This window comes from Gekko japonicus, unplaced genomic scaffold (genome assembly GCF_001447785.1).
Source record: "Gekko japonicus isolate JY-2015 unplaced genomic scaffold, Gekko_japonicus_V1.1 scaffold3580, whole genome shotgun sequence".
Lineage (NCBI taxonomy): Eukaryota > Metazoa > Chordata > Lepidosauria > Squamata > Gekkonidae > Gekko > Gekko japonicus.
Genome location: NW_015167646.1, coordinates 79,412 through 96,649, shown reverse-complemented (window position 1 = coordinate 96,649; position 17,238 = coordinate 79,412). Strand labels below are relative to the sequence as shown.

The window sequence follows — 17,238 nt, the reverse complement described above, 5'->3', positions numbered from 1 at the left end:
AGAGGTGTTCTCTCAAGGGCAGTTCTCAAGCGAGTCCCACCTACCTCACAGGGTGTCTGTGGTGGGGAGGGGAAGGGAAAGGAGACTGTAAACCGCTCTGAGACTCCCTTGGGTAGTGAAAGGCTCCCTTGGGTAGTAAATTCAATCTCCTCCTCCTCCTATTCATTCATAGTGTGAATATAGCCATAGAGTTAGAAGGGAATGTTGTTGTTGTTATTGTTGTTATTATATTTTAGAATCACCCAATCCCTGAGTACACAAGGCTCTCCGTGATTTACAACAGGTTAAAAACAATATAAAATTACATATCCTCATTTAATAGTCTCCAGATGGCATCCATAATTTAATCCAAAACCTAATCTGGGCTCTTCTTCTATCTCGTGGGCAGGTTAAGGAGGAGGCCAAAGCGGGCAGAATGGAAGGAAAGAAAAGAGGGCGCCAGCTATGATGGGAAACCGTTGCTGTCCTCAACCAAAAGCCTCACGGAACATCTCTGCTTTACAGGCCCTGCGGTATTGCATTAAGTCCCCCAGGGCCCTGATGGAAGTTGGCAGAGAGTTCCACCAGATCGGAGCCAGGGCTGAAAAAGCCCTGGCTCTGGTCAAGGACAGACAGATGTCTTTAGGGCCAGGGATCACCAGCAAATTCCTCTCAGCAGAGCGTAGTGCTCTCCCAGGGGCATACTAGAGGAGATGGTCCCGAAGATACGCAGGTCCCAGTTAACTCAAGGCCTTAAAGGTCTTGCACCTTGAATCTGACTCGGTATTCCACTGGAAGCCAGTGTAGCAGGCGCAGCACAGGTTGTATATGTGCTATTCATGGCATTCCCGTCAGGACTTGCGCTGCGGCATTCTGGATCAGCTGGAGTTTCCAGGTCGGTCTCAAGGGAAGGCTAGTGTAGAGCGAGTTATAGTAGTCTAGTCTGGAGGTGACCGTTGAATGGATTACTGTGGCTAGGTCAAGATGCGACAGGAAAGGGGCCGGTTGCCATGCCTGGTGTAGATGGAAAAATGCCCCCCCTGCAGTATTTGTGACCTGGCCATCCATAGCTAAGGAGGCATCCAGGACCACGCACAACCCTCTGACGGATTGCACCGGTGTTAGTGGTGCCCTGTCAAGGGTGGGAGGTCTGTGCCCCAAACCTGACGCCCCCCCCCCCGAGCCACAGAACCTCCATCTTCGTTGGATTCAGCTTCAGCCTACTATTTTTAACCATCCCCCCCAGCTATTTAGTCCAGCTTCCTGTCTCTGAAACCCAGTTCTTATCTACAGGCACAAAGCAGGTGTGTTATGGAACCACGAGTTCCCAATGATCAGAGCAAGGCATAAGGTAAAGGTAAAGGTTCCCTTGCTCGAAAGCCAGTCGAATCCGACGCTAGGGTTGCGGTGCTCATCTCCGTTTCAAAGCCGAAGAGCCAGCGCTGTCCGAAGACATTTCCATGGTCATGTGGCCGGCATTACTAAACACCAAGGTGCATGGAACGCTGTTACCTTCCCACCGAAGTGGTACCTATTTATCTACTTGCAATTTCTTGCTTTCGAACTGCTAGGTTGGCAGGAGCTGGAACTAGAGATGGGAGCTCGAACCGTCATGCGGCACACTCCAGTCTCGAATTGCTGAACTACCGACCTTCCACAGCCTGCAGTTCAGCGTCTTAACCACTTGCGCCACTGCAGCAAGGCATAACAGGGGCCAAAAGCACTGGGGGATGGCCACGCTCCCTTCCGGGCCCTCTGCCCAATTTTTGCTTTAAGTAGCTAAATGGTTAAGATGATGACTGCCTTGGGTGGACGTGTGTGTGTGTGTGCTGGGGCAGGGGTGTGTGCTGGAGGGAGGGCCAGATCCCAGGGGAGTAGAATGTAGAATACTATTACAGCAGACAAACACTGCATGTGTGTGCGTGCACACACACACACACCAACCACTTTGGAGCATGGCTGTGGCTCAGTAGCAGAGCATCTGCTCGGCATGTAAAAAGTCCCAGTTTCAATCTCTGGAATCTCCAGTTAAAAGGACTGGGCAGTAGGTGATGTGAGAGACCTCTTCCAGAGACCCCGGAGAGCCACTCCCAGTCTGAGCAGACAATACGGACCTCGACTGGCCAACAATCTGATTCAGTATAAGGCAGCTGTCATGCATTCATGTCTAGAGAGGCCTGGTCATCCCAGGACAGAGGACAGGCTGTGGTCTGCCAGCACTCGGCAGTCCCAGACTGAATCCTGAATCCTGAATCCTTTGTTCCACAGAAATTAAATGAGAACTGAGTCGAGCCCCTATCTGCCTAGCTCAGACTCTTCATATCCCTGCCCTGTGTTCTGTTTCTTGGTGGGGTGCTAGGGGCGTGATTCACCCTAGGAACTGAAAAAGATCTATAGTGTATGCATGGGGGAATAATAATAATTATCGTATGACAGTGTGTGTAGTATTGCCAGGAGATCCTAGGATTGTCTGGTAGCAAGACGTTCTGGCTCTTTTAGCGTTATGCACCACTACGTGGTGAGCTAGACTTGTTTTTAAGGCAAGAGACGTTTCAGAGGCGGCTTGCCATTGCCTGTCTCTGCGTCACGACCCTGGTATTCCTTGGAGGTCGCCCATCCATATACTAGTCAGGGCCGACCCTGCTTGGCTTCCGAGATATGACAGAATCAGGCTAGCCTGGGCTATCCAGGGAAAATCCAATGATCTGCAAGGTTGCAAACAGGACATAGGGGGAAAAAAAGGAGTCCTGTCTTTAATAGAGGTTGGATGAGCGAAAATGCATGGCTGAAGCTTTAGATGGCACGACCTTAAACAATGTCACCTGACTGAAGGGCTTGCAGTTCAAACTGATATTAAATGGGGCAGCTGGAAGGACCAGTCCAAAAGCTGTTAACTGTAATGATCTGGCAGAATTCAGCATGATAAAAAAACAAACAGGCAAATTCCTAATCAGCAGCTTTATAATTGCTGCATGCCGGGTTATTTGGCTTCTCTGCAGAGATGGGAAGTGGTGGGAGGCAGATAATAACCACTGTTGGTAGGACCGGTCAGAGCGCGGCCCATATCAAGGTAATTCTTAACCAATCACAGAATTTTGGGGACAGGAAGGGTGGCGAGAGGAAGGAAAGGCTTTGCTTGGCAATTTAGCACTTGAGGTAACCCTGCTCTGTAATCTGTACTCAAAGAATACAATGGCCTAGGCCATTGTACACAGTGTTTCCTGTAGGAAGTCGAAGTTTTCTTCTTAATCCAGGGGGATTAGGGGGCATGGGGAAAACCCTTCCCTTTATCGTGTTTAGCAAGCTTATCCCTGAGTTTTAAGCTTGTTTCCTGGCTTGGCTGAAAAGTCCGCTGAGGGAAACCATCCCTGCCATGCCTTGCTTGGGGTTTATCTGCGCTCTCTTTTGTCCTGCAATCCTGGGAACCTCCGTCCTTCCCTGACAGGAGCGCTGCTCCACTTCCTCTGCCTGCTGTTCATTCTGGTGACCTCCAGAAAGTGTGACTGTTATCTCAGCAGTCCAGGCTGCACACCACTGCAACAAAGATCAGAGCAATATCTACATGCAGAGTTGGAGGTCCGCATGCAGAGCATGAGGGTGGGATGCTGGGGGCTCAAAGGGAAGGGGTGGACGTCAATTTCCTACCTTTGCAGAAAAACAGAAAGCAGGACCATTTCCGTTGTACTGACATTTCCTGCACTGATGGTTTTAAAAAGTGTGCATTATGTGAAATTTTCCGCAGTAGATTTTTTCCTCACCGGGCGCAAACCTGAAGTTTTCTCCTTCTTACCCTGCTTCGAGAAAGCTTCGAGTTTGCACCTGGTGAGGAAAAATCTACTACAGAAAATTTCACATAACGCACAGTTTTAAAAAATGTCAATGTGGGGGATTTCACTACTGCGGAAATGGTCCAGGTGACGTTACCTCCACTCCCCCCCAGTCCAACTATCACAAATGAAAACTGCACCAAAAGCGGCTTGAAATTGGCAAGCATGTTTTAGGGTTGGTTGCCAACCTCAGGGTGTGTGTGTGTGTGTGTGTGCTGGAGATCTCCTGGAATTACGACTGATCTCCAGGCAGCAAAGATCAGTACCTCTGGAGGAAATGGCAGCTTCAGGGGGGGATCGAAATCTCCAGGAATTCCCCAGGCCAGAGGTGGCAGTACTAGTAGGCAGCAAGTTCCATCATGTTCTCCTAGAATCAGAACTGATTTCCAGACAACAGAGATCCGGTTCCCTTAGGCTTGCCGACCCCCCGATGGGGGCAGGGTTTCCCCCAATTTTGGGTCCCCAAACCCACTGCCGGCTAGTTGGGCACGATGTGTGGGGGATGCTCTAGCATTCAGGTAAAAACTCTATGGTGACCATAGAATTTTCACCCGAATGCTAGAGTGTCCCCAAAGCGATGTGCCCAGCACAATGATGTCACTTCCAGGTGACTTCATTGTGAGTACCAGAAGCCTCCAGGAGCTGGGCTGGAGCCCCCCGCCAGGATCAAGGTAAGACCTGGCAACCCTAGTTTCTAGGGTTGCCAACTGGCACTTACCCTTCCGGCGGGGGACTCCAGTTCGGCTCCCGGTGCGTGCGCCGCATACACGTCACAGGGAAGTGACGTTATGACGCTGGGCACGCTGGGGGTGGGGCCATGACCATACAAGGGAAAACCATAGAGTTTTCCCTTGTATGGCCGTGGCCCCGCCCCCAGCGTGCCCGGCGTCATAACGTCACTTCCCTGTGACGTGCATGCTGGGGCGGGGTTCCCCCCAGGGCCCGATTCCCTGGCGTCAGGGAATGGGCCTCTGGGGCGTGGGATTTTGTGCCCCCCGGGGGGATTTGGCAGCCCTACTAGTTTCCCTGGAGAAAACAGCTGCTTTGGAGGGTGGGCTCCATGGCATTATGACCTGTTGAGCTCCTTCCCTCCCTCCCCCGAACCAGCCCTGCCCAGGCTCTACTCACAAAATCTCCAGGGATTTTCCCACCCAGAGTTGGCAATCCTGCATTGCACATGTTCTAGCCTGGCCCCTTTGGTGGACAAGTGAAGATGGGCAAAGAGGGGGATTTGGCTCAGAGGGCACCTGTCCTCTGCACTGCCTTATCCTGTATTTGCCACTTGTTGGCAAAACAGGGGTCTGCCCTGTACTCCAAGTGCAAGGGGATGTGGAACTGGGCTAACAAGCTGGGAATCTGCCAGGACTTGCATGGGGGGGGGCAGAATTCCATTCTCCTGCCACCTTCCCTCTCGCATTGCCTATCTTGCTGGATCACGTTGCTTTCCGTCTGGCAGGGGCTGGGCCTACCCTGTGCCTACACAGCCTGAGTGAGTCACATTCCACAGGAAGGAAGGGAACCACCGAGCCCTCCGTGAGGCTGAAAGAGGCACTCGAGACTCTCGTGCTCCTCTCTCAGTTTGGCAGACGTTCAGCCTCCCTCCCTCTGCTAGGTGAGCAGCACACGCAAAGAGGGGGAATCGTTGAACAGACGTCTGCTCTGGTTTCAGCTTGGCAGCTACCCCTCCCCTTCTCTATACAGAGAGGACAATGCAGCCTTAGAGACCTTTCCATGGTCACAGGTACCTGTGAGGTATTCCGCAGTTTGGGCATGATGCACCAGGTGCAGGTTGGGACAAGTGGCACACAGTGCCCAGCCTGGCCAGGCCAGCACATATTTGCACCTGCTGGCCGGCATGTATGCCACCACTGCCACCACTCAGCCTACCCCTTCTCCCCCTCTGACTCCTCCGATCCAGGCCTAGCCCTACTGGCACGACTTCTAACACATGATGAAGAATTTTTAGCCCTGTCCCCACATATGCGCATATCTGTGTTTTGCAACGTTTGCTTAGAGGCAGTGCTATATTACCTCCTACTGGATTCCCCTTTACAGCCTAGTGAACAAGCTGCAGTTCCTTCCTATAACCTAGCCACTATCTAGAGAGTAAACGTTTTAGTTGTACCTCTCAGAAGCAGTATGTGGCATGACCCTTCGCTATACCTCCCCCTCCCCACTGCCACATAACTCCTTCTTGAGTAATCTCATATTTGGCAAGAACGGCACTACTGTAGCTAAATTAACCAAGCAAATGTTGACACAAACGTATGTACAGTTCATCGATTCATATAATTTTATTTTTGATCGCAGCCTCTGGGTTTCTCTTTTGGGCGCAACACTGATTACAATTTCCCCTTTCATTCCGTTTAGAGAATGAATGCAGGCTTTGTGCTTTGGTTGACTTCGTGGCTCTTGCATCCCAAGGCGAGAGGGGAAGGTTTTTGTAGCTATTGTTAAACAAATAGCATGCTGAGTTATTAAACACACACACACACACACATTCCTTATTCCCCACACTCCTTATTCCCTGCGGTGTCATGGAAACAGTTCTATCCATATTAGGTATTGCAAGGTTCTCTTTATCCATATGCTAAATTTATGCAACAGTTTCTTTCCCAAGGAAAGGGTTCGGAATGGAAGCTTTCAAAAAGTCCCTAAAACGTCCCCTTGGACCCCACAACACTAAGCAGGTGCTTCTGCAAGATGACTCCACCACTCTGCCTCACACAGGGGGGATGAAGGAACTGCAGGACTAAGAAGAGTTTTTAAAGAACAGAACACAATACAGATCTGGCTAGACTGCAAGCTCCTTGGGGCAGAAGCCTCTCTTTCTTGTTGCTGTTTTGTTCGCGTTATTCACTAAAATGCCATGGACTGTGATCTAAAAGGCAACAATCTGGCAAGTCGAAGGCAAAGTTGCACTCTGGCATGGTCTGTCCAGGGTGATGGGGTGTAAAAGGCTAGCAGTCTCCCATGCTTACAGGAGAGGATTTTGGCAGAGATAACTTGTCTCGCTTGCATGGAGAAGTGCCACTGAGGAATGCACCTCCGCCAGTACTGTGGGCATCTTTGAAGAACCTGGTGCTTCTATATGCTAGAATGGGTCTAGGGTTGCCAAGTCGATCGTCTTCCAGAGCGGGGGGCTCCCGGCCGGCGTCTGGTGCGTGCGCGTGCGCCACCCGGAACTGACGTGATGACGGCAGGCACGCTGGGGGCGGGGCCATGGCCATACGAGGAAAAACCATAGAGTTTTCCCTTGGATTGCCGTGGCCCCACCCCCAGCATGCCCGGCGTGGTCGCATCACTTCTGGGTGACGTTCACGTCGGGGTGGAGTTCCCCCCGGGGCCTGATCCGGTGGCGGCGGGGAATGGGCCTCTGGGGCGGGGTTTCCCCCGCCCCCCGGGGGGACTTGGGAAGCCTAAATGGGTCTATCTACCAGGGATTTATGGATGCCAAAGTTTTAAAAATCCCTTTGCTTAAAAAGAACATCCCCAGAAGAGAGCCAGTTTGGTGTAGTGGTGAAGAGCAGCAGACTCTAATCTGGACAACCGGTTTTGATTCCCCTCTCCTCCACATACAGCCAGCTGGATGACCTTGGGCCAGTCACAGTTCCCTCAGAGCTTTTCTCTCAAGACCAGTTCTCTCAGAGCTCTCTCAGCCTCACCTACCTCACAGGGTGTCTGTTGTGGGGAGAGGAAGGGAAGGAGATTGTAAACCACTCTGAGTGAAGGGCAGGGTATAAACCCAACTCTTCTTCTTCCTCTCCTCCCCCTCCTCCTCCATCAGAAACTGAGTTACTTAATGTGTACTGAGGAGGGATACGTAGTTCAGTGGCGGAGTGCAAGTTTTGTATACACAATGCCCCAGTTTCAGATTCTGGAATCTACAGCTAGGATTCCAAATAGCAGGATAAGAGCAGATTTTGGGCTGAGACCCTCAAGGGCCCCTGCCAGTCAAAGTAGACAATACTGGAGCAGAGGGACCTGTAGTCTGACTCACATAAAGCAGCTTCATATATGTTGATAACATGGCCATAATTACTCTGAGGCATAATAACAACTCTCGATCCTAAAATTCACTACATTTTTGCGTATCCGGTTCATGAATGGGCCCTTGGAACCTTCCTATAACTTGGACTCAATGAGTGTTTCTGTGGACAAAATGCTTTTTACTCACAGAGCACAACTTTCTTAACCCCACTTTCCCACCGCAACCCAAAATGCCTCCTGGGGGGCTCTCAGGAGCAGAATTTCAGGGGGGATTTAGGGCTGCAGTGGGGTGGGGGGGAGGTGACCACCAGAAAGTCACACTTTGTAGGTGGAAAACATTCCAGGTGTGAAAATGCTCCACTGGATCTAAGCCCAATGAGTCTTCCCACCCTTCCCCCAAATTAAATTTGAAATGGCGTACTTGGCTTGGTTGACAAGCTGCACCTGCCCTTCACTACCCAAAGGTGTCTCAGGGTGGCTTACAAATTCCTTTCAGAGAGGCTTACAAACCTGCCAAAATCCGCTCTTATACAACTACAGAAGGCAGAGGTCATTTCGGGGGGGGGGGATCGCAGGGGAACGCAGTCCCCCCGGGTGAGGTGCAGGGGGGCGGGGCACATGACGAAGTCCCGCCCCCTGCTTCCGGCCACCCCGCTTCCAGCCCTCATTCAGCCAGGAGGAGGCAGGAGAAGAGGGAGGGTAAGTTGCTTCCTCCCCGCCTCTCCCCACCCCTGCCTGCCTGGGGCCAGGGAGGGCCTTGGCAGGGCTTCCTCGCACTCCTGCTGGCCTTGCAGGTCCACCGCCGGGCCCCTGATGTCAGGGGGCGTGGCATATGCTAATGAGTTATGCTAATGAGTTCCCCTAGCTCTTTTTCTACGAAATGACCCCTGACAGAAGGTATATCCTTCTTTGCATCTTGAGAGAAACAAATGCGTTGCCCACAGAGAAGCAGAAAGTAGCAGGCAATCAGTAGGGGTTATTTGCAGACATGAGGGGTGAGGTGGAATCAGACTTCCTGATGAGAATATGATGCTAAATGAAGGGCTCCTGGGATGTATGAAGACACAATAGAGGAGAATGACAAAGTGGCAGGACAAAGAAAGGGAAAGAACCAGGCTGCAGTATGCATCTGCCTCTGTAGCCATTTCCACTTACATCTGCTTCATTCCATAGGCCTGGGATGCAGAAGGATTCCACCAAGTCACTCCCACACAGCAGCAAGATTCGGAGCTCTGCAAAAAAAAAAAAAAAAGGATGCAAAAAGTTTAGATCTGTGGAAAACTATGACTGCTTAGACATCAGTCCTGCACTAACCTCTCTCCTCTTGAGCAGGAGAAAGAAATCCAAAGAAGGGAGAAAAGATGAATCTCTGACACAGAGACATTGCTCCCATTCCATTTTCATTCCATCACTGGATACCTCTACCCAGGTACCACCTAAATATGTGCAAGTATCTTTGTATGTATGCAACGTTATCATTATTGGCTCCCAAACTGTTCTGTGAACCTCTCCTGGAATATTCATCCATTCATATGTTGGAAAGTGATGTGAAAGACCTCCACTTGAGACCCCGGAGAGCTGCTGGTGGTCAAGAGCAGACAATACTGACCTTGACAGACCAATGGTCTTGACTCACTACAAAGTAGCTTCCTGTGTTCATTTCTGATAGGATGTCTGCTTGTGTATGCAGGAGAGCTTCTATATTTGAAAAAAGGAAGATCAGTATAGTTCAAGCACAGACCTTTTCCCTGCCATTTGAAATCGACTTAACATGCAGACGTCCAACAATATTTTACGCCGTCTCTTATCAGAAAGGGGGCTAGGTGTGTTTATAAAGAGGATTCAGTGCCTGCAGAAATGCTTTGAGAGCTTAAATGACTGACAGTGCCGTTCTAAGCAGAGTTCCACCTTTCTAATCCCCTTGACTCCAACGATCTTAGAAGGATATAACAGTGCTTAGGATGGCACTGTGATCTTTGAAGCTCCCAACATGACTGAAGGGGTTACTTAAGCCAGAGACTTCAGTACGAATGTCTCAGCTAGGGATGCCAGCCTCCAGGTGGGACCTGGGGATCCCCTGGAATCACAGCTCATTTCTAGACTACACATGTGGTCATCTTATGGGTTTACCTTTTGCCTTAAGAATCTGTCAGTGTGGTTTGGGCGAAGTGGATGATATTGAGCACTATTTACTGAGATGCTCATGGCACGAATCACTTAGGCAGAGATTTATATACCCTATTTTACCTTTGCACAATGGATTCTCAAAACAGGAGTTGGTTGGTTTTTTTGCTCTCTGATATGGACATATATGTTACCAGCAGAATGTCCCTGTTTGCTTTGGCGGCAAAAAAGATAAGATTAAGGTTAGGATTCAGCGCAAGTTAGTGAAGGGATAACTTAATGTGATGTATAAGGATTGTGTTTGTATTTATGCTTTGTTATGGCCAATGGCTAATACAATAAACTTGATGGTGGTGGAGACTACACATGAAGTTGCCATATTCAGACCTTTGGTCCATCAAGGTCCGTGTTGTCTACTCAGACTGGCAGTGGCTCTCCAGGGACTCAGGCAGAGGTCTTTCACATCACCTACTGCCTGGTCCTTTTAACTGGAGAAGCCAATTAAAAGGACCAGGAACTTGGAAGCTCCTGTATGCCAATCAGATGTCCTACCAGGGAGCCACAGCCGCTCTCCTGTCTGGTGCAAATACCCTGTTGGTGAATTAAAGCAACCCCTACAGCCACTTTTGCATTTCCTGGGTAAAGCTGGGCCCGACTGAACGATGCAGTGCAGGAAGCTTACTTACCAATCTCTTCGTATCTCATAACTGTCCCCAGATTTGCATTTTCATCTGGAAGTGGGGGAGGGGAAAAAAAATGGCATTCAAATTCCATAACAGCATGAGGCAGCACCCCCCCCCCAACAATGAGATTCTATTCATTAGCTTAAAATATTGGCTGCTTTGCATTCTAACTAGTGACGATCATATGAGCTGAGCCTCCCACTTGGTGGCAGATTCGGCTCATCCTCTCTGAGCCATGGAAGGGGGGAAAGGGTTTGAAGCAGAGATGCGGTGGATGGAAGGGATGCGGAACCCTTCGTCTTCCTGCTGCTTTCTCTCAGCCTCATATTTATACTGGGGCTCTGAGACAGGCAATGAACCTGGCTGAAGGCACAGGACATTTGTGGGGGAAAGTGCCGGGTATAGTTCAGCGTTACTGTGCACTATCATAGCTCCTCTAAGCCGCTCTGAGACTCCAAGTGAAGGGCGGGGTATAAATCCAATCTCTTCTTCTTCTTCTTCTTTTGTGCCCCTAGTGGCGACAAAAATTATGGCAAGACTGCCTCTGCTTGTATACCAAGGCCCGCTTCGAGCACAATATCAACATTCCAGAGGCCAGAAAATCCAGAGCTCACATGGGCGTAGGGAATGCTGTGGTAGAGGAACTTCATGATTGGATACATGCCAGTAGTGGAATCTGTCTTGTAGATCCACTGGTCTTCCTCTTTGTGCCCCTAGTGGCGACAAAAATTATGGCAAGACTGCCTCTGCTTGTATACCAAGGCCCGCTTCGAGCACAATATTAACATTCAAGTAGGCCAGAAAATCCAGAGCTCTCATGGGCACAGTCGTAGGGTTACCGACTCTCTAGCCTGGGAAATTCCTGGATATTTGGAAGCAGTATCTGGAGACAGACATCCATTTCTCCTAGAATGTATGGTATGTAGGGTTGCCAGGTCCATCAGAAACACCAGTGGGGAGGGGATGAAGGGGAAGTTCCGGGAGCTGGAAGGGTTGTCATGCAACATGGCTACATCATCCAGAAGTGATGTAGGCACGTCAGTGACATCGGGGGTGATGCTCTGGTTCCTTGGGCAAAACTCTATGGTAAAATCAGCCTCAAACCATAGTGTGTTGCTCAGAAACCAAAGCGTTGCCCCCTGACATCACTGCCATGCCTACGTCACTTCTAGGTGACATAGGCACATCATATATATTTCCAGCGACATTGCTGTTTTGGAGGGAAACTTCCTGGCAGCGGGCAGGAGCCCACAAAACCAGGGGATCCTCCACCCTCCACCCTAATGTTCAGAAACCAAAGCGTTGCCCCCTGACATCACTGCCGTGCCTACGTCACTTCTAGGTGACTTCTAGGTGACATAGGCACATAGGCACATCATATATATTTCCAGCGACATTGCTGTTTTGGAGCCTCCACCTTAAGCTTGGCAACACTAGGGCACTTTTTCTGGGAACTGCCTCCCCATATAGGCATACTCCTGCCACAAGAACATAGGCATGCCAGCCCGCAGGTTTGGACGGGGGATACCCCGCTTTTGCGGGCCTGGGCCTGCCGCTGGCCAACTGGCCGTTGGGGGAAGCCCCACCCCCCCAAAAGACATCCCTCAGAGATGCTGGTGACTCGATGATGTCACTTCCAGTAGTGACGGCATCACATCAGCGCCATCGGGGCGACACTCTAGTTTTTGGGCAAAACTCTATGGTTTGTAGCCGTCTTTACCACAGAGTTTTGCTCAAAAAGTACAGTGTCGCCCCAACATCACCCCGACGAGATGACGTTACTTCCAGAAGTGACATCATCGTGTCGGCAACATCCCCATCCACATCAAGAACGCTACCCAAACCCCCCAGTCGGCAGCAGGTAAGGACCTTGCAACCCTACAAGAAAAACAAATATGGATATTTCTAAGGCCTGCAAACTCAAATAAACAATAAAGGTTGAAAGTAGCCTTTAAATATGCTGTTGAATCAAGAATACACTGGACTTTTACCACACTTTACAGTCTAGTAACACTGTGTCTATTTCAGGCACTAGCTAGATATTCAAATAGCTCTAATTTGGCCTGGCAAGTACCTGGATAGAGTCATGAGGCCGAGATATCAGGCATACAAGTAGAGTCAGGGGTCATTTCCTGCAGGAGCGCACAGGGGCAGAGCTCCAGCAGTAAAGAGCCCAGGGGGCGGGCACATGCAACAAGCCCCACCCCCTGCTCCCAGCAGCCCTCAGTCAGAGCAAGAAGCGGCCAGGTAAGCCCCCCGGTCCAAAACAGTCCAGTGGCACCTTTAAGACCAAGTTTTATTCAGGTACAAGCTCTCCCTCCTCTGTGAGGACAGATCTGCACGTCCCCCCCACAATAGCTAGCAATCCAAAACAGTCCGGTGGAGCCTGAGCGGTGGGTGTTGCCCTCTGACACACTTCCGGTGATGCCGGGGGTGTGGCACATGCAAATAAGTTATGCTAATGAGCTCCTGCACCTCTTTTTCTGCGAAATGACCCCTGAGTAGAGTCACCAACTAGGGGTTGGGAAATTCTTGGAGATTTGGGGACAGAGCCTGGGGGCAAAATGCCAGGGAGTCCATCCTTCAAAACAACCATTTTCTGCAGGGGAGCTGATCTCCATCGTCTGGGGATCAGCTGTAATTTCAGGAGATCTCCAAGCCTGACTTGGAGGTTGGTAACCCCTGCGTAAGAGGCACCATTTTGGACCTAGCTTGGATATCCACTTTGTCTGACTGTTTCTGAACTGAATCAAGGGACATTTACTGATCTTTGGTAACAATTCAGCTAGGAAGGAGATGCTTGGATGGTGCTAGCTAAATGATTGCTAAGTAGATTCTGGCTTCCCAGGAAAGAACTTTGATTTTTTTTAAATCCAATGTACAGGTGCAAACTAATCAGTAGCTACATTGATTTATATGCACTAGCCTTTAAGATAAGAGGCCCAGGAAGAACAACAGAGATGTGATGAATGGAAAGCCTGGACACAACTTTAATTGGCTATGGCCGGTTGCATCTTTGTAACGTACCCACGAAGGTGAAACGTTCCATTGGCGGGCGAACACAGCAAATCCTGCTGAGGCTCTCTCCCACCTTCCCCAAAAACTTTGCTGAAAGAGAAAGAATGGAAGAAGATAAGAGAAAATCAGCAGCTGGGACACGACAGAAACTGCTCAGTGGTAAGAAATGAAACAATACCTTGCCTGAGTGTAATGGCTTTCCTACAGCTGAAAGTAGCAGTTAAAAAAATAAAGCCTGAAACATTTCTGCAAATCAGTTTTCCTTGACAGAAAAGTCTGGATTTCATTCCCTGAATTGCATCATGGAGACACAAAGTTTGTCACCATACTTGGATATACATCACTGGGAATTTATGAATAAAAAGTTTTTCTGCCTCGTAGCCCAAGTCCCTTACCTGAAAGTAAGTCATGCTGATTTCAAGGGAACTGTTTTGTAAGTGTGTAAACATACAGCCAGAGGGGCAAACAAAGCCCTGGCTGTTTTTCTGGTTTTGTTTTTAATGGCAAGCAGCCTCAGAAAGTTAAGATTTTGAAAAGAGTGGAGGCTCGTCTGTATATGCATACAATCATAAAGTTTATGGCTCAGATACTCTGATACAATTCTTGTTGCATACTGCTATCCTGTGGAAGACCAAGCACATGGGCACATGGGCATCCAAAGGTGCATTCTGCCAATTCAGTGTGGAACCTAGATTAACACTTCAACGAGGATGTAGAAGAAGAGGAGGAGGAGGAGGAGGAGATTGGATTTATACCCCGCCCTTCATTCAGAGTCTCAGAGTGGCTTACAATCTCCTTTCTCTTCCCTTCCCCACAACAGATGCCCTGTGCGGTAGGTGAGGCTGAGAGAGCTCTTTTGAGAACTGTTCTTGAGAGAACAGCGCTGAGAGAACTGTGACTGACCCAAGGTCACACCAGCAGCTGCATGTGGAGGAGGGGGGAATCAAACCCGGTTCTTCCAGATTAGAGTCCGTGCTCCTAACCACTACACCAAAGTGGCTCTCAGTACGTGCAGGCATGCATCTACATTAGCTGCGCAAGTAGAGGTCTGCCTCTGGAACTTGCCGCTTTGTTTGCTGTGCCTTCTTCCTGGCATTCCAGAAGTGAGATCTCTTAATACAGAACGTGGGGCAGTTGGAGCTACAACATCCAGTTTGGAGACACCAGCCAAATCTTATTATTGCATATACTCTTCCCACCATTTGTTTCTTGCTATGTCTTATTGCCCTGAGAAAGGTCTAGCTACAGGTGCAGTCGGACATAAATAACTGTTGGTGCTGCTATAAAGATGTGTATCCCCCAAAGCATTCAAAGATAAATTCGGACAATTCAAGAAGGTATGAATGACCAATGCAGGAGAGGACAGATGTGTTGAGATGCACATCGGGATCCTCAGCAGCTGCTGCATATGGAGGGGGGCTGATCTCTCTTGCTGAATCAAACCCACTGGAGCTAATGCTATGTCATTTCATGCTGCAGGATTTTATACGGTTTATTATTAGGTTATTGATCATTCATTTGTGTTGGTTCTATTTATTATTGTGCGTCATCCTGAGCATATTTTTGGAGAGATGACTAGAAGAGTTTATAAATAAAGCTAATATTCAGGGGCGACGTGTCTCCGAGCAACAGATGCTGGAACAAACATTGGGGGAGGATGGTGGCGTTCAGAGACTGCTTGTGAGGTTGGTCTGATCCAGCAGGGCTCTCCTTACATTCTTAAAGAGAAGAATTAAAAGCAAACGGATCAGCTGCAGAATCAAAATTCCCCTCCTTGTTCACCTGTCTTCATGACAAACTCCATTTTCAAAGCAAAGGGTTGTTTTTTTAAAAAAAATGCAGGTGCTTCATATCAGTAGTTGAAACTCTTCCAGCTGCTTTCTGAATGTTCAGGCTGTCTTTTAAAATAGAGTTGCCAGTTCACAACCTGGAGATCCCCCCCTGTACTTTTAAACCCATCACAGTATTGATGGACAAAGGCAGCCATGACTTCTCCTATCCATTTTCATCCAGAAGAAGAAGAGGAGAAGGAGGAGGAGGAGATTGGATTTATACCCCACCCTTCACTCAGAGTCTCAGAGCAGCTTACAAACTCCTTTCCCTTCCCCTCCCCACAACAGACACCCTGTGAGGTAGGTGGGGCTGAGAGAGCTCTGACAGAAACTGCTCTTTTTCAAGAACAGCTGTGCCAGAACTATGGCTTGCCCAAGGTCATCCAGCAGCTGCAAGTGGAGGAGTGGGGAATCAAACCCGGTTCTCCCAGATTAGAGTCTGCGTACTTAACCACTACACCAAACTGGCTCCAGCATCTTTCGGCCTTCCTGCACCAAGCAGGACTTGGGGTGTGATGCAGAGCAGGTGGGGAAAGGGGCAGCTGAAATGGATCATGGGAGAAAAGCCATTGGATGCCTTCCATTGTGATTCTGCAGAGGATTTAGCTTACAACATGAAACCCTAACTGGTGGCCATTACCCCTTCTCCAGTTCTTGGCCTTGTTTTGATTACATGTACTACTAGAATTTTATTTTATGGCACCTTGGGAGAGCTTGATTCCCATCTCTTACCTGCAGTGGGCTTGTTGGAAAGGTTGCTGTTCTGATAGATGGGCTGTGGGGATTCGTTCTGGGGCTGTCCAATCACTGGGGTCAGGGATGGTGTGTTGACATTGGAGAGGATGCAGCCAGTCACTCGCTAGAGAAGAGATGAAAGGATCGGATGTCAGTGTTTATGCACTCACTGGTACCTACATAACCAACGGAAAAGGGGCCACTGGTCACATCTGCATGGCTTTAATCTCACAATGGTTTCCCCCATCTTTCAAATATTCTAAGGCCCCGGTCACACGGGAGGTTTAGGGTCGGAAGAGGGACGGATCGAGGGTGCAGCAAACGGGCGCGATCCCACCGCAACTTCTGGAAAGTGGCGCGCACCCGTCCCTGATCCGGCCTTTGAGGCCGAAAATGCGCATCACAAAAGAACCTGCAAAAGAGCAGGACTTACCTGGAACGCCGCAGCAAGCGCGGCCGGGGGATCGCCGGTGCGCCCGTCTTCAGGAGCTTTTGAGGCTCCTGGCCGAACTTTGCATGTGCAAGCATGCTTAGCCGGCTTTCTCATTCTCCCTTCAGTAGCTTCGCCCCCCCCCCGGCATCTGATCGTGCCGGAGAGGCACTGCGTGGCGGCTCAGGGGATCTATGTGTTCCCACCGCCACATGTCTCTTTTGGTGCGGTTTTCAAAAGCCGCACTTTGCCCGTGCTCCCCCCCCCCCCGTGTGGCAGGGGCTTAAGATATCTGTTCCTTGACATGTCTCTGACTGTGACCTTCTTTAAAAACATGAACACTTGAGTCTGAGTCAGAACATAGTATGTATCATGGTCAGTATTGCCTATGGTGACTCGCCCTCATCAGCCCCCCTTTGGCTACAAGGCCTAGTATAGGGGGCAACAGTGGGAGGGCTTCTGGAGTTCTGGTCCTGCTGGTGGACCTCTCGATGGCACCTGGTTTTTAGCCACTGTATGACAAAGAGTGTTGGACTGGATGTGCCATTGGCCTGAGCCAACATGGCTTCTCTTGGGTTCTTATGTTATTATGGCATTGCCTCTTGCATTCCTGACTACTG

The 17,238-nt window shown here is 49.6% G+C and overlaps 1 protein-coding gene across 1 annotated transcript in view; it reads right to left on the bottom strand.

Moving 5' to 3' along the window:
- The window catches only part of NMNAT2 (nicotinamide nucleotide adenylyltransferase 2), a gene marked incomplete at its 5' end in the record, with an annotated part of 56,916 nt that overhangs the window by 10,312 nt on the left and 29,366 nt on the right, over positions 1 to 17,238 (bottom strand). Inside the window, 4 exons of the mRNA XM_015414082.1 lie at positions 8,952 to 9,028; positions 10,607 to 10,651; positions 13,631 to 13,711; positions 16,186 to 16,312. Of these exons, the coding sequence (XP_015269568.1) occupies positions 8,952 to 9,028; positions 10,607 to 10,651; positions 13,631 to 13,711; positions 16,186 to 16,312 (330 nt within the window). The remainder of the gene's footprint in view (positions 1 to 8,951; positions 9,029 to 10,606; positions 10,652 to 13,630; positions 13,712 to 16,185; positions 16,313 to 17,238) is intronic.